Source organism: Argentina silus (assembly GCF_951799395.1).
Source record: "Argentina silus genome assembly, chromosome: 14".
In the NCBI taxonomy this organism is placed as follows: Eukaryota; Metazoa; Chordata; class Actinopteri; order Argentiniformes; family Argentinidae; genus Argentina; species Argentina silus.
In genome coordinates this window covers 19,753,869-19,771,780 of record NC_139668.1, presented here as the reverse complement: position 1 = coordinate 19,771,780, position 17,912 = coordinate 19,753,869, and the positions used below count along the sequence as shown (strand labels likewise).

At 45.3% G+C, this 17,912-nt stretch overlaps 1 protein-coding gene across 1 annotated transcript in view; it reads left to right on the top strand.

Moving 5' to 3' along the window:
• The window catches only part of pleca (plectin a), a 49,580-nt gene extending 37,766 nt beyond the window's left edge, over positions 1–11,814 (top strand). The window contains exons 32-33 of the mRNA XM_083684282.1: positions 806–4,156; positions 5,024–11,814. Coding sequence (XP_083540408.1) covers positions 806–4,156; positions 5,024–11,395 — 9,723 coding nt within the window. The 3' untranslated portion in view covers positions 11,396–11,814. The remainder of the gene's footprint in view (positions 1–805; positions 4,157–5,023) is intronic.
• The last annotated feature ends 6,098 nt before the right edge of the window (positions 11,815–17,912 follow it).

The following is a 17,912-nucleotide window of genomic DNA, read 5'->3' as shown; positions in this document are numbered from 1 at the left end:
CCCCCTATACAAGTTTCTCTCCTGTTAAAAAAAAATCCTTCTTCTAGCATTGTGACTGCCTATGGCCCCTGGTCTGAGCATTGATTACTTTATCTTATGATGACTGATTAATAGATGATTCACTTACTTAAACAAATATATTTGTTGTAAGACGCTTTGGATAAAGGCGTCTGCTAAATGCCATAAATGTAAATGTAATGTAATGTACTCCATGTGCCAGGCAATTACTAATTACTACGTTTAGCAGTTCTATTAAACACAAGTGGAATAAAAATGTGTTATTACAATGTTGTCACACTGCTATTATAATGTTGTTACTAGAGTATAGGGGCAATGGGGCAACACTAAATGTTAAGTGTGATGACCCCAGGGGTAGACATATATCGCCTTAATAAGTGATACAGTCCCAAGTCCAAGGTCAAGATCAAGAGTAGTGGCTAAATCATTATAAATTAGATTCTCAGTTAATTATATGAAAGATTTAGGATTAAGATTAAAGATACCACAATACAAACAAACTCAACTGCATGATCCCATTCAAGATCCCAAGTGTAGTGTTGTGTTGTGCTGTGAAGTCTCATTCTGTGTGCCATACATTAAGTAAATGTGACAAGACATTTTTAATTATTTTCCCAAAGCAAATACAAATATTGCTTCATTTGAAATAACTATCCTTAACTTTTTGTTCATGTATACATCCATATGTACCTACATGTGCTTACTAACTACTCAAACATAGGTGTTATAACACTGTAATAACTAACATTGTTTTTATCCCCTTTACTGTTTGCTTCCACTAATACAGAAAGCTACTGAAAAACTTAAGGAAGAGGAAAGAAAAAAGATGGCCGACATGCAGGCTGAGTTAGAGAAGCAAAAGCAGTTAGCCGCGGCGCACGCTAAGGCCGTCGCCAAGGCCGAGCAAGAAGCCCAAGAGCTTAAGTTACAGATGAAAGAGGAGGTCACTAGGAGGGAGGTCGTGGCGGTGGACGCCGAGAAGCAGAAGCACAACATACAGCAGGAGCTGCACCAGCTCAAGGACCTGTCAGAGCAGGAGATCAAATCCAAGAGTCAGCAGGTGGATGAGGCACTGCAGAGCCGCACCAAGATCGAGGAGGAGATCCACATCATCAGGATCCAGCTGGAGATGACCATGAAGCAGAAGGCCACGGCCGAGGAAGAGCTCAAGCAGCTCAGGGACATGGCTGCTGAGGCCGAGAGGCTGAGGAAGGCCGCGCAGGAGGAGGCGGAGAAGCTCCGCAAGCAGGTGAACGAGGAGACGCAGAAGAAGCGCAACGCCGAGGAGGAGCTGAAACGCAAGTCCGAGGCGGAGAAAGAGGCCGCCAAGCAAAAGCAGAAAGCCCTGGATGAGCTGCAGAAGTTCAAGATGCAAGCCGAGGAGGCGGAGAGGTGCATGAAGCAGGCGGAGGAGGAGAAACAGAGGCAGATCAAGGTCGTGGAGGAGGTGGCGCAGAAGAGCGCTGCCACCGAGCTGCAAAGCAAGCGCTTGTTGTTTAACGAGAAGACCACGAAACTCGAGGCGTCGCTGAAGCAACAGCAGGGCACCGTTATTCAGCTGCAAGAGGAGGCAGAGCGCCTCAAGAAGCAACAAGAGGAAGCCAACAAAGCCAGGGAGGAAGCCGAGAAAGAGCTGGAGAAGTGGAGGCAGAAGGCCAACGAGGCACTCCGTTTGAGGCTCCAAGCTGAGGAGGAGGCCCACAAGAAGAGCCAGGCCCAGGAGGAAGCGGAGAAGCAGAAAGAGGAGGCTGAGCGAGAGGCAAAGAAGCGGGCCAAGGCTGAGGACACTGCTCTGCAGCAAAAGGAAACGGCGGAAAAGGAGCTGGAGAGACAGAGAAAGTTGGCTGAGGGAACAGCCAAGCAGAAACTCTCCGCAGAGCAAGAACTAATCCGCTTGAGGGCCGACTTTGAGCACGCTGAGCAACAGCGCTCCCTGTTGGACGGAGAGCTCCAGCGCCTTAAAAACGAGGTGACTGCTGCAGTGACACAGAGGAAGCAGTTGGAGGACGAACTGGCCAAGGTGAGAAGCGAAATGGACATCCTCCTTCAGATGAAGTACAAAGCCGAGAAGGAGACCATGTCCACCACAGAAAAAAGCAAACAGCTCCTCGAATCCGAGGCCAACAGAATGAGGCAACTTGCTGAAGAGGCGACCAAGCTGAGGTCAGTTGCAGAGGAGGCAAAGAAACAGAGGCAAATAGCAGAGGACGAGGCAGCTCGGCAAAGAGCCGAGGCAGAGAAGGTCCTCAAGGAAAAACTGTCAACCATTAACGAAGCAACTCGCTTGAAAACGGAAGCTGAGATTGCCCTGAAGGACAAAGAGGCAGAAAATGAGCGGCTGAGGAGAAAAGCTGAAGACGAAGCCTATCAGAGAAAGGCCTTGGAGGACCAAGCGGCAGAGCACAAGAAAGACATTGAGGAAAAGATCGCCCACCTGAAGAAATCCTCCGATTCTGAGTTGGAGAGGCAGAAGAAGATTGTAGAGGAAACCATCAAGCAAAGGAGGGTGGTTGAAGAGGAGATTCGCATTCTCAAACTCAACTTTGAAAAAGCATCAACAGGCAAGCTGGACTTGGAGCTGGAGTTGAATAAGCTGAAAACCATTGCCGATGAGACGCAGAAGAGCAAAGTCAAAGCTCAGGAAGAGGCGGAGAAGCTCAGAAAGCTTGCTTTAGAGGAGGAGAAAAAGAGGAAAGAAGCTGAAGAGAAAGTCAAGAAGATCACTGCCGCAGAGGAAGAAGCAGCACGACAACGCAAGGCAGCCCAGCAGGAAGTGGACCGTCTCAAAAAGAAAGCTGCAGAGGCCAACAAGCTGAAGGAGGGCGCCGATAAAGAGGCGGAGAAACAGATTGTTCTGGCCAAGGAGGCAGCGCAGAAGTGCAGCGCTGCAGAACAGAAGGCCCAGGATGTTCTCGTCAAGCAAAAAGAGGACTCCCTCGTCCAGGAAAACCTGAAAGAGGAGTTCGACAAGGCTAAGAAGCTAGCCAAAGCTGCCGAGAAGGCCAGAGGGAAAGCTGAAAAGGAGGCCGCGTTGCTCCGTCAAAAAGCAGAGGATGCCGAGAAACAGAAGGAAGCCGCTGAGGCTGAGGCTGCCAAGCAAGCCAAGGCGCAGGAGGACGCAGAGAGGCTGAGGAAGGAAGCGGAGAAAGAGGCCTCCAAGAGAGGCGAGGCCGAGGCGGCTGCTCTCAAGCAGAAGCAGCAGGCCGATGCGGAGATGGCTAAGCACAAGAAGCTGGCTGAACAAACGTTGAAGCAGAAATCTCAGGTTGAGAAGGAGCTGACGAAGGTGAAGCTGCAGCTGGATGAGACCGACAGGCAGAAATCTGTTTTGGACGAGGAGATGCAGAGGGTGAAGGGTGAAGTTAGCGACGCTGTTAAGCAGAAAGCTCAGGTGGAAGATGAATTGTTCAGAGTTAAAATCCAGATGGAGGAGCTGGTTAAGCTGAAGCTCAGAATCGAGGAGGAGAATCAGCGTCTCATGAAAAAAGATAACGACAACACTCAGAAGTTCCTGGAGGAGGAAGCTGAGAAAATGAAAAAGCTGGCGGAGGAAGCCGCCAGGCTCAGCTTGGAGGCCCAGGAGGCAGCCAGACAGAGGCAGATCGCTGAGACCGACCTCACCCAGCAGAGGGCTCTCGCTGAGAAAATGCTGAAGGAAAAAATGCAAGCTATCCAAGAGGCGACTAAACTGAAAGCTGAAGCAGCGCAGCTCCAGAAACAGAAGGATGAGGCCCAGGAGAAGGCCCAGAAATTGATGGAGGACAAGCAGCAGATGCAGCAGCGTCTGGCCGACGAGACGGAGGGCTTCCAGAAATCTCTGGAGGCTGAGCGCCAGAGGCAGCGTGAAGTAACAGCAGAGGCAGAGAAGCTTAAACTCAGGGTGACTCAGCTTAGCGATGCTCAGTCCAAAGCAGAGAAGGAGGCTAAGAAATTCAAGAAACAGGCGGATGAGATCAGAGTCCGCCTTCAAGAGACAGAGAAAGAAACCGCAGATAAAGTTGTTGTTGAAAAATTGGAGGTGCAGAGATTACAGAGCACCAAAGAGGCTGATGAGCTACGCAAAGCTATCGCTGACCTTGAGAAAGAAAAGGAGAATTTGAAAAAAGAGGCTGCAGACCTACAGAATAAGTCTAAAGAGGTATTGTGCAATGTGAACTCATACTGTGAAATAATAAGCTCAAATCCCTGTCTAAATAACCATAACCTTCTCAAAAACACTAACAATCAAAGGAGGTCCAAATTTGGATATTCATGTAAATTGCAGAGACTGACTTTAACAAATGTCTAGCAATTTTTCATGAATGCAATTGCAAATGCATTTTTTGTTATAGCATATGCCAAGATTATCAAAAGAGAAGATGACAGTATGTCATTCCAAAGCTTTTTTTAATGTTGGCTGTGACCTTTTATAAATACATTTCCAATCATATAGAATATTTTAGTTACATATATGAATGATACTTTTCTTATAGTTTAGGATTATCTGTTTATAGGAGTAAAGATAAATTGATATATGTAAAGTTAAAGGGATATTACTATGGTTATAGTCACTATGGTTACTATCACTATGGTAGTAGTCTATAGGTCAGAGGAAACTGTAAACCATAGTTCAGAGTTGTTTAAATAGCCGCTACTATCTTCAGCTAGCTTTAGCCACTGCTGACAAAACAACCATGTGACTGATAGGGACAAGTAGACTAAGTTTGCATGGCCAAATCAACTCAAAGGAACTCTGACTTGGTTGGTTACTTTGAGGTGATTTGTCCACACATTTTGAACTAAGTCTACTTGCCTCAATCACTCCCATTGTTTTTTGTTAGTGTGGCTAAAGTTAGCTCAAGTTAGCTACTTAAACAATTCTGAACCACATATTACAGTTTCTCCATAGACTACTTTAAGGGTAAGGAACCATATGACTATTCGGTGTAAAGTAGTGAACTATCCCTTTAAGACTTGCAATGTTTTCTTTGGTGTTCTTATATTTTCTTTCTCTTTTCCAAATTAGATGGCTAATGCCCAACAGGAACAAATCAAACAGGAGAAGACCATTCTTCAGCAGACTTTCCTCACAGAGAAAGAAATGTTGCTGAAAAAAGAGAAGCTCATCGAGGACGAGAAAAAGAAGCTTGAGAAACAGTTTGAGGATGAAGTCAAGAAGGCCAAAGCCCTCAAAGACGAGCAAGAACGTCAACAGAAGCAGATGGAGCAGGAGAAGAAGAATCTCCAGGCCACCATGGATGCTGCTGTGAAGAAGCAGAAGGATGCCGAGGAGGAGATGCTCAACAAGCAGAAGGAGATGCAAGAGCTTGAAAAGAAGAAGCTTGAGCAAGAAAAGCTGCTGGGTGAGGAGAATAAAAAGCTTCGTGAGAAGCTGCAGAAGCTAGAGGTCGCTCAGAAACCAGCGCCGTCCCACACTAAAGAAATCGAGATTCAAACCGACGAGATCCCCGAGGAGCAGTTGGTTGCCATGACGATGGTGCAAACCACGAAGAAGGTTTTCAACGGTTCGGATGTCGACGGCGCGAAGAGAAACGGAGAATCGCCGTTGGCTTTCGATGGGCTTCGGGAGAAAGTTCCCGCAAGCAGGCTTCATGAGATTGGGATACTGAACAAAAAGGAGTTTGACAAGCTGAAGAAGGGTAAAATCACAGTACAAGACCTGGGCAAAATCGAGAAAGTGAAAACATGCCTCAAGGGCAAGAACTCTGTTGGTGGCGTCTTGACTCCATCCAAGCAAAAAATGAGTGTCTATCAGGCCTTGAAAGAAAAGAAAATAACCCCCAACACTGCCTCGATGCTCCTCGAAGCTCAAGCAGCCTCTGGATACATCATTGATCCAATTAAAAACAGAGCGCTCTCCGTAGATGAAGCAGTAAGGGAGGAGCTGATTGGCCCAGAGCTCCATAACAAAATGCTCTCTGCAGAAAGAGCAGCTACTGGTTACAAAGATCCCTATACCGGTGATACAATTTCACTGTTTGAAGCCATGAAAAAAGGCCTGATTGAGAAAGACCAGGCTCTTAGACTTCTGGATGCTCAGATTGCAACTGGCGGGATAATTGACCCCGTCAATAGCCATCGCGTCCCCCTCCAGACAGCCTACAAGCAGGGCCAATTCGATGCTGACATGAACAAGACTCTAGCGACCCCTGCTGACGACTCAAAGTTATTCCTTGACCCAAGCACTAAGGAGAAACTCACCTATCAACAATTGTTGGAGCGGTGCACACCAGACGCAGAGACAGGCTTGCTCATCTTACCTATTACTGATAAAGCCGCGCAAAGTGACACGACGGATGACATGTCTGTTCGTACAGATGAAGAAGCTAAAGATGCACTCAGTAAAGCAAATATCTCTGTGCCATTTGGAAGATTCGCGGGAAAGACTGTGACCATTTGGGAAATCATTAACTCTGAGTATTTCACAGTGGACCAGAGGAAGGATCTGATTCGTCAGTATAAGACAGGAAAAATCACAGTGGAGAAAATAATCAAAATTGTTATCACTGTTGTGGAAGACAAAGAGAAAAAGAATGAAATTGTGTTTGATGGTCTGAGGACTCCAGTCTCTGCCACCGAGCTTCTGGACTCCAAGGTCATCAACAAAGACCTGCTCAACAAGCTGCATAATGGTAAAACCACTCTTAAAGAAATCTCTGAGATGGAGCCTGTTAAGAAAGCATTGAGAGGAACACACAGCATTGCTGGGGTGATCAATGAAGCCACCAAGGAGAAAATGCCGTTCTATCAAGCAATGAAGAAAGAGATGCTCTCAGCAGAGACTGCATTGAATCTTCTGGAGGCTCAGGCTGGGACTGGATTTGTTATTGACCCCGTCAAAAATGAAAAACTCACTGTGGATGAGGCTGTTAAATCAGGTGTTGTTGGCCCGGAGCTGCATGAAAAACTTCTGTCTGCCGAGAGAGCTGTGAGTGGATTCAAAGATCCCTACACTGGAAAGACTGCATCCCTATTTGAGGCAATGAACAAGGACCTCATTAAGAGAGACCAGGGTATTCGTCTCCTCGAGGCTCAGCTTGCTACTGGGGGAATAATTGACCCAGTCAAAAGTTACCGCATTCCGAATGATGTGGCCTGCAAACGTGGCTATTTTGACGGGGACATGAGTAAGACCTTGAGCAACAATACTGACGAAACTAAAGTCTTTTATGATCCTAACACGCAGGAGGACGCATCATATGCACAACTTATGAAAACATGTGTCACAGACAAAGAAACCGGTCTACCATTACTCCCACTCTCAGAGAAAGCCATACAAGCAGAGAAAGCCATGAAGTCAAAATCAGAGCATCAATTCAGCGAGGTCCAAACCAAAGACGCCCTCAACAAAGCGATGGTGGAGTTGGAGTATGGACCTTTCAAAGGAAGGAAAGTCACCATCTGGGAGATCATCAACTCTGAATACATTACAGAGGAGCAAAGAATTGAGTTAATTCGGCAGTACAGATATGGACTAGTGACAATTGAAAGGATGATTACGATTGTAATGACAATGGTGGATGAAACGGAGACCAAAAAACTGGAACAGAAAAAGGCCAGCTTTGAAGGCCTAAGAGCACCAGTCACTGCCAGCTCCTTGCTCGAGTCCAAAATCATTGATAAAGCTACCTTTGATCAACTCCAGCAGGGCAAAAAGAAACCCAAAGAAATCAGTGACATTGGCTCAGTCAAGAAGTATTTACAAGGTGAGGATAGCATTGCAGGCATCTGTATTGGAGACTCAAACGAAAAAATGAGCATCTATCAAGCAATGAAAAAGAATCTATTGAGACAAAATACAGGACTTCCATTGCTGGAGGCACAAGCAGCGACCGGTTTCATTATTGACCCTATCAAAAATCAGACCTACACTGTTGATGATGCTGTAAAAGTAGGAGTTGTTGGTCCTGAGCTTCATGAAAAACTTCTGTCCGCTGAGAAAGCAGTGACTGGTTACAAAGATCCTTACACAGGGAACAAGATTTCCCTCTTCCAAGCCATGAAGAAGGAGCTTGTGCTAAGAGAACATGCCATTCCTCTTCTGGAGGCCCAGGTGGCCACGGGTGGAATTATTGACCCAGTCAACAGCCACCGCGTTCCCAATGATGTGGCCTACCAACGTGACTATTTCAGCAAGAAGATGGCGAAGACCTTCGTTGACCCCTCTGGTGACGTCAAGGGCTTCTCTGACCCCAACACCAATGAAAGTGCCACCTACAAACAGCTGCAGGAGAAATGCAAAAGAGATCCTGACACTGGCCTGTGCTTCCTGCCCCTCTCAAAGGCGGAGGCTCCAGGTGCAGTGGAAAAGTCGTATGTATACACTGAAGAGCAGGCCCAGGCAGACATGGCTGACACTCAAGTGGCTATTCCCCATGAGAGCTTTGCAGGAAAGACGATGACGCTGTGGGATATTATGACGTCAAATCTGCTTCCGGAGGAGGAGAAGCTCAGACTCATAGAGCAGTATCGCTCAGGACAAATCACAAAGGATAGAATGATCATCATCGTCATAGAAATCATTGAACAAAGGGAGATACTCAAGACCGAGCAGAGCATGTCATGTGACGTGATCAGGCGGAGGGTTACCATCGAGGAGCTGTACAGTTCTCGTATCATAGACCTTGAAACATACAACCTGCTGAAGCAAGAGAAGATGACTATTCGGGAGGTCATGGAAATGCCGTCTGTAAAGCAGTATCTCTTTGGCTCTGGCTGCATTGCTGGAATCCTCTCAGACTCCCCCTCTAAGCTCAGCATTTACCAGGCCATGAAGAGAGGCCTCATTAAGCCCGATATTGCCCACAGTCTTCTCGAGGCCCAAGCAGCGACAGGATTCATCATTGACCCAGTGAGAGATGAATATCTAACAGTCGATGAGGCTGTGCGCAAAGCTCTAGTCGGCCCTGAGATCCACGACAAGCTTCTGTCCGCTGAGAGGGCCGTCACAGGCTACAGGGACCCTTACAGTGGAAAAGTGATTTCTCTCTTCCAAGCTATGAAGAAAGATCTTATCCCCCAGGACTATGCCCTAAAGCTTCTGGAGGCCCAGGCTGCCACCGGGGGTCTTATGGATCCAGAATACTACTTCCACCTCCCCACGGATGTTGCCATGCAACGTGGATACATCAACAAGGAGACATATGACAGGATATCTGATCCAAATGGTGACGTGCAGGGCTATGTTGATCCAATCACAGATGAGAAACTGACCTATGCCCAGCTACTGAAGAGATGCAGGGTTGATAAAGAAAGCGGTATGCGAATGATGTCACTGGCGGACAGACAACTGCTCTTCAAGGGTCTCAGAAAGCAAATCACCTTGGATGAGCTGCTCCGCTCTCAGATCATTGACCAAAAGACGTACAATGAGCTCACTGAAGGTCTCATTAGTGTAGAGGAGGTCAGCAGAAAAGTGAAAAAATATCTTGAGGGCACAAGCTGCATCGCTGGGGTTTATGTAGAATCCACTAAAGACCGCCTGTCCATCTATCAAGCCATGAAAAAGAACATGATCAGACCAGGCACTGCATTTGAACTTCTCGAAGCTCAGGCAGCAACAGGATATGTCATCGACCCCATAAAGAACCTGAAGCTGAATGTGAGTGAGGCTGTTAAGATGGGAGTCGTAGGCTCGGAGTTCAAAGACAAACTCGTCTCAGCTGAGCGTGCGGTTATAGGCTACAAGGATCCCTACTCTGGCAAGATCATCTCTCTGTTCCAGGCCATGAAAAAGGGGCTCATTCTGAAAGACCACGGCATTCGTCTGTTGGAAGCCCAAATCGCCACCGGGGGCATCATTGATCCGGAGGAGAGCCATCGCTTGCCTGTCGAGATGGCCTACGATCGCGGCCTGTTTGACGAGGAGATGAACAGCATCTTGACGGACCCCTCTGACGACACTAAAGGCTTCTTCGACCCCAACACTGAGGAGAATCTCACTTACCTACAGCTGATGGAGAGATGCATGATAGACCCCGAAACAGGACTTGCACTTTTGCTGTTGAAAGAAAAGAGGAAGAGTGAGAGGAAGACATCCTCCAAGTCCTCCGTGCGTAAGCGCAGAGTCGTCATTGTGGACCCCGAGACGGGCAAAGAGATGTCTGTGTACGAGGCGTATCGCAAGGGGCTTATTGACCAGCAGACCTACATGGAGCTTGCAGAGCAGGAGTGTGAGTGGGAGGAGATTACCATATCCTCATCCGATGGTGTTGTGAAGTCCATGATCATTGATAGGAGGTCTGGGCGGCAGTATGATATTGATGATGCCATCTCCAAGGGCCTCATTGACCAGTCTGCCCTGGATCAGTATCGCGCTGGCACTCTGTCCATCACAGAGTTCGCCGATATGCTGGCTGGAAACACGAGTGGCAGCAGATCGCGCTCATCCTCCTTCGGTTCCTCCTCATCCTACCCCATGAGCCCAGTGCCCACTATCAAAACCCCAGCGACCACTTGGAACGACCCAACAGAGGAGACCGGCCCTGTGGCCGGAATACTGGACACAGACACATTGGAGAAGGTGTCCATCACAGAAGCCATGCACAGAAATCTTGTCGACAACATCACAGGTCAAAGGTTGCTGGAGGCTCAGGCCTGCACCGGGGGCATTATAGACCCAAACACTGGAGAGAAATTCACAGTTGCAGACGCAATGAACAAAGGACTTGTGGATAAGATCATGGTCGACCGCATTAACCTTGCACAGAAGGCCTACAATGGATTCGAGGATCCCAGAACTAAAACAAAAATGTCCGCAGCACAAGCGTTAAAGAAGGGTTGGCTGTACTACGAGGCTGGCCAACGCTTCCTGGAGGTACAATATCTCACTGGCGGACTAATCGAACCAGACGTTACGGGCAGAGTTGCGCTCGATGATGCTGTACAGAAGGGCACCTTGGATGCCCGCACTGCACAAAAGCTACGGGATGTCAGCGCATACTCCAAATACCTTACCTGCCCCAAAACCAAGCTTAAGATCTCATACAAGGATGCCATGGATAGAAGCATGGTGGAGGAGGGATCCGGTCTGCGTCTGCTGGAAGCCTCATCTCAGTCCAGTAAAGGTCTCTACAGTCCATACAGCGTCAGCGGTTCTGGGTCCGCCTCTGGATCTCGGCCCGGTTCTAGAACCGGTTCCCGGTCAGGCTCCAGACGGGGCAGCTTCGACGCCACAGGCTCTCCGTTCTCCACAACCTTCTCCTCCTCTTCCTACAGCTCCACCAGCTACGGCCGCCGATATGATGCAGGACCACAAAGTGGACTGATCATGGATGAGCTGGCACGGGCCCTGGCAGCGTTGGCAACGGGCAGGAACTGCTGTTCTGAAGAGAGAATATTTAACACAACACAGCCACAGTGCTCACCAGTTGCATAAAGTATCAACAAAAGACTACCTTTATTCTGCTCTGCATTTGGTGCTTAGTAAGGGACTTTGCAGTTATATTAGAGCAGTGTTTTTGATCTTCAAGGTCATTTGTTCATAGTTTATTCCGTTTTGCTTTATAAAGGCATATTTTCTGTTGCTCCCTCATTTGTATTTTCTGGTCTTAGAAGTCAGCTTTTGGTTGACTTTAGCCGCGGCTGAACCTTTGTTTATACACTTCATATAGAAGAGCTGTAATTCAAACTATCGTATTTTTTGAGCAACTGCAATGATACTCATGATAAGGTTTTCAGTGTTAGACATATTAACAGGTTTTAATATTTTCTATTTTTTAAATTTACAGTTATCATTATCGTATTGAATATTCTATAGCTGAAATATCAGAGATTTAGAGATTTTTTAATTTTCAGTATATTTTTTTCGGTCATACGCCATTGAAGAAAGTATCCATGTGAAAGTATACATTTTCTATGATGAACCAAATTAGATCTATCTGTACATTGTGTATATTTGGTAAGAGAAAATCATTTGAAAAAAGTTATAGAAATAGGCAGGCAAGCTTCCAATCTGCAGAGCAGAATAAGGAGTCACAGGACAATTATTAACACTGGAGGAAATACGCTTCAAGAATACCAAGCTTTAAGATCTTTTCCCTTCTAGGCTACACTGCCACTAAAAGAGTATTCTGCCAACGTCCGGATTCTACATGTCCTCTACCTGCTCATGGTATTGAATGGACTACCAACCAGTTAAAACTATGCAGTATTCATGTATCTTAGCGTCTTACAGTCACAAATGGACAAAGCAATTCCAGCACAGTAAAAAAACACTAAGAAACTCCTACTGTATGAAGAGCAAAGAGGAAGATGCTCCAACTTTAAGAGCAAGGAGCAAGATACTCCAAATTCCCATTAAACACCATTGGAATTCCCTGGTCTGTCCCTGGTCTGTCCTTGGTCTGTCCCTGGCCTGTCCCTGGCCTGTCTCTGGTCTGTCCCTGGCCTGTCTCTGGTCTGTCTCTGGCTTGTCCCTGGTTTGTCCCTGGTCTGTCTCTGGTCTGTCACTGGCCTGTCCCTGGTCTGTCCCTGGTCTGTCCCTGGTCTGTCACTGGCCTGTCCCTGGTCTGTCTCTGGTCTGTCTCTGGTCTGTCACTGGCCTGTCCCTGGTCTGTCCCTGGTCTCATCTCATCAGAGCCCTTGCCTCACTGGACACTGTTTAAACGTGAGTGACATCTCTAAACTCTTTCTTCATTTGATTTGATTCATTTGACATTTTGATAGCTTAAATGGACAGTTTTATCTTTCAACACATTCAGTTTTGACTTTGTCACCTATCTATTGGTTACCAATTACGTTGAAACAACCTCTGCATCTTTACGTGCTGCGGTCTTCAGCAGACATTGACATTGTCTCATAATACCTTGGTTAATTTTGTTCAAATGTGTGTTTTTGTTTGTATCTCAGAGCACTCCTTCGTAAGCCGTCTCCTCCCTCCCTGTATGCTCCACTGCTTTGAGGTCTGCCTGTTTCCTGAGGCCCTTGAAGATAAACTCCTTGCCCGCGGTCCCTGTTCACACACAAGACCAGGACAATATCCATCAATGGTTTCAGTCATCTCATTTAACAACCGTTCATTGCCTTTTTATGTCACACATAATCAGAAGAAGCAGATATTTACTATGAATTAGACCCACTGACTGTTGAACCCTACACCTGCTCACTGATATAGTGTATAGCTAAAACAGTTACAGCCATAACCAGTCACTTGAAACACTTTAATTTAAACAATGTATTTTGTAAGTGCCTGCATATTCAATGCATTAAAAGAGATTGATAGGTTACAAGGTTTTTGCAATAGTTGTACCGTAAGTTGATTGGTGCACAACTGTGGAGGCTGGCGTAGGTGGAAATCAGGGGATGGTCCTACGATTTCTACCTCCGCCAGCCTTCCTGAGTGCACAAGTGGAAAACAAAAACACGCTTCCCACAGCTCTGTGTTATCGGATATTTCCCAAATTCATGTCACATTTACTGTAGATGCATTCTATACAGTATTCATGCATCAATACCCATTTATTTGAATCGAATAATACCAAGAGCATTTGTACAGGGCTAAGATTTACATGAATGTTTATCACAAAAACAACTAACATTTCACATTTATAAATCTCTTCTTCACTGACAAGTTATGTAATGTATTATATATTGTATATTGCTACTTAGAGTGGAAATTAATGAAAGCCATGAATTAACTTTTCTTTGAAAAATATCTTCAAGCTTCATGTCGTGTGGCCTCCTGAACCGGTATTTTTTTTTTTTTTTACCCCCATCACAATTAATTGTTTTGACGTTCCTTACTTTGTAAATCATCGTGTTCTATCTCAATGTCCATTATATTTTCATATTATATATTCTATTTTTTGCTTTGCATGTTTTACTAACTTGGTTGAAAAGATGCAATATGAAAAGTTATATCCATCAATGCCTTTCTTCTTTGGTTGTGATGATAAATGGTTTGAAGGATTATTTTAAAGAGGTGGGCTACTAGGCATGGTTTATCTGTAGGGTGATATTTTAATGTAACCTTACATCATGTAAATAAAGTTATGAGATATAAAAACAATTTGAATGCAATTTTTCAACCAAATTCTCAACCAATCATTATTTAAGTATGAACGTTATCGCGGTGCTGCAGCAAGGTTTGTGAGGTCAGTGCTTTCTTCCAAAAGAACAGTAGTGTACGATACACACAGCAGTGGTTGTAAACCCCACATACTTTAGCACTGATTGTAATATTGATTCTTTCTCCCAAAAGCGTTCAGTTCTTCAAAAATACCTCATACTTGCTTTTCCTGGTTTGTGTATTGGGAGGTTTCATGTCTGTCTAACAGGGAATACACATCTCCAGTATCGTTTAGTCAAATATTACTGATTCATCCATTTGATTCGTCCTCAGGTTACTGGTCGAGTTGCGTGACAACAACAATGCAGCTCATTTAAAAAAAGGAAGGTCACCAAAGTATCATCTGTTAATCTGTTGTTGTTTTTAATAAAACATTTAGTCGCAAAGGACTTAGTCCTCACACAGCAGAGGATTATGCCACCAGACACACAGTCTGTGCCTGCACACAGTGTATAACCCAGCCCAACATCTCAGACTGGTTTGACCAGTGTTCTAACTCTACACATCCACCCTGCTGTCCCTCTGTGGTGGAAGGTGATGTCATTGACTCATTTTCCAATGTAACCATCGTAAGCCGTTAAGAATATTCCATACCGTACTCATTGTCTGTTTTTGCTTACCTAACAATCTTAAAGGGCCATTTCACCACTTTCTAACATCATATTCATTATCTCCAGCACCATGCCTACATATGTCTACATATGTCACAATGGCAGTCTTCCACATTATGTAGTCTAAAAAATAAGATGAAAAGATACAAAAACAAAAGATTTTCAAAAACCACAGCCCTAAACGTCTCCAATTTCCAGTCGGGGAAAGGCTGTTTGGGGATTGAAGACAAAATTAGGTTTGTCTAATGTGCTAATTGCTAATTAAAATTAGCACTCACAAGCCAAAGAACGGGTCCCCCAAAAATAGACAAAGATTGTCAAGAAAGGATCTGATTGGTCAAAAAGGGGCACAACTCCCTACTCCCAAGAGCTTAAGCTGAGGACTGTCTAATCTCGGTCTAATGAGACAAGAAACTGATGAACATGATATCATGAACCATACAGTCAACACCTCAAACCCCTGTAGCCTCTCTTTAACTGTGGCCACTATGGCCACGAACGTCTGAGGCTACAGTGATGCTCAAAGACAGCTGTCTCAATATCAGGACATTTATTAGATGATGATGTGGTGTTCATGTGTGCTCAGAACTAGTAAACTCTTACTCTGAAACTTCCAGAGTTTCCCACTCTTGAGAGTATCAGAATCAACCAACAGGATCAAATAACTTAACGCGAATTTTTACTCTGAAGTTTCCAAGGCCTCATGAACAGTGCATGATTGTGCCAAGTCATTGTGATAAGACATTAATATGCATTCATTAGTGCACCCAGCCTTTAAAGGCAAACACATAAGCCTGTGTGCGTATGTGAATACATGTCACTTCGGAACACCAGGGCAGGGTAGAGATTTGTTTCCTGGGAGCGAACAGCTCCTGGACTGAGCCAAGTCAAGTCCTGTGCAGTGGTGGGAAACTCTTCTAACCTTCTAGGCTCCTCCGAAGATTATGGTGACTTTGTGATGATGTGACAAAAGCAAATTGCAAGGCATGACACATAGTGTGATCTATAGGTCCTTCATTTAAAGTATTATTACTTGGCCGATGTCCATGTTTGGAAGTCATTATGACTGACTAAGCATTTGCCTGAAGCAATGGCCTGGGTTTGGAGTTGAGCACATTCCCATCATTCAAAATGTAATACGATCTGGTAACTGTTGTTTTACGAACACAGTCAACTGTTTACTGTTCACTGTTTCACAACATACATGTAAATTGGCTGACATGGTCTGTAATAAACTATTCAACCACAGAACCCATTTCCCCTGCTGTACTGTAAGAAACGATAGATAGATAGAGAGAGAGAGAGAGAGAGAGAGAGAGAGAGAGAACGACAAAGAGAGAGAGAGAGAGAGAGAGAGAGAGAGAGAGAGGACGAGACCGAGAGAGGAGAACGACAAAGAGAGAGAGAGAGAGAGAGAGAGAGAGAACGACAAAGAGAGAGAGAGAGAGAGAGAGAGAGAGAGAGAGAGAGAGAACGACAAAGAGAGAGAGAGAGAGAGAGAGAGAGAGAGAGAGATGCATAGATACATAGATAGATAGGAACTTCAGGTGTGGCAATCGGTCAGACAGTGGAATACAATAAATACATAACAGTGCAATACATGCAATACATTACAAATACAGATACAGTTTTTTTTTACAAAGTACAATGTTAAATCAGTGCTCATTTAAAAGTCGTAGTCATAGATGGCTCAAAACTGTTAAGGGCTTGGTCCTGAGAGGTAATGACCTAAGCTAAGTCGATGTCCAGATGGTAATACCTCCTACCTGCTGTTAAGAGGGTGTGTCCCTGTCCCTCCCGAATGTAACATGGAATTCTGTCCTTTGTGACAGCATAAGATAACATCAGATCCTCTCACACCATCGTTTGCAGATATTGTCTTGACAAATTCCACAAGTGATAAAAAAATAAAAAATAAAAATAAACAAAGTGCTGAGAGTTGTAAAATAAAATGCACACCTAGTTTGGAAAACTGTATTGTTGTTTGGAAAAGATGGCGCTGAAGAAGACAGCTGGCCTGCTTGAGGGATCAATTATTATTTTGAAATAAGGAAGTGGAATTGATCTGCCAAAAGTCTGAACACTTGATATGGTACCTGGCACGTCTCTCTGACAGCCTGAGCGCTACAGCCTGGGCTCAACATGGATGATGTCCTCCTGGGCTCAACATGCATGATGTCCTCCCCACAACTCCTGCCTCGTTAGCTTTCTGGGTGGTGATTGACTTACTATATGTGACACCCCACTGCTCTTCTTTTATCTGGTTTCGGCAGAAGCAGGATGATATATATGATTCATTTGAGCGATTAAGCAGACCTGCCTTGGTGTGGTTAAATTGGAATTTTGCTTGTTTGTGTTAAACACTTACCGACAAGTTGTTGCAAGGATAATGTTTTCCAGGGAAAAGGTGCAGTATGTCTTCACCTTGATATACACTCACTGGCCACTTTATTAGGTACACCTTGCTAGTACCGGGTTGGATCCCCTTTTGCCTTCAGAACTACTTTAATTCTTTGTGGCATAGATTCAACAAGGTGCTGGAAACATTCCTCAGAGATTTTGGTCCATATTGACATGATAGCATCACGCAGTTGCTGCAGATTTGTCGGCTGCACATCCATAATGCGATCTGGTGACCGTGGAGGCCATTGGAGTGCAGTGAACTCATTGTCATGTGCAAGAAACCAGTTTGAGATGATGTGAGCTTTGTGACATGGCGCGTTATCCTGCTGGAAGTAGCCATCAGAAGATGGGTACACTGTGGTCAGAAAGGGATGGACATGGTCAGCAACAATACTCAGGTAGGTTGTGGCACTCAACTGGTACTAAGGGACCCAAAGTGTGCCAAGAATATATCCCCCACACCACCACCACCACCAACCTTTGAGTTACTGTTGCCTTTCTATCATCTCAAACCAGTCTGGCCATTCTCCTCTGACCTCTGGCATCAACAAGGCATTTTCGGCCACAGAACTGCCGCTCACTGGATATTTTCTCTTCTTCGGACCATTCTCTGTAAACCCTAGAGATGGCTGTGCGTGAAAATCCCAGTAGATCAGTTTCTGAAATACTCAGACAAGCCTGGCACCAACAACCATGCCACGTTCAAAGTCACGTAAATCACCTTTCTTCCCCATTCTGATGCTCAGTTTGAACTTCAGCAGGTTGTCTTGACCATGTCTACATGCCTAAATGCATTGAGTTGCTGCCATGTG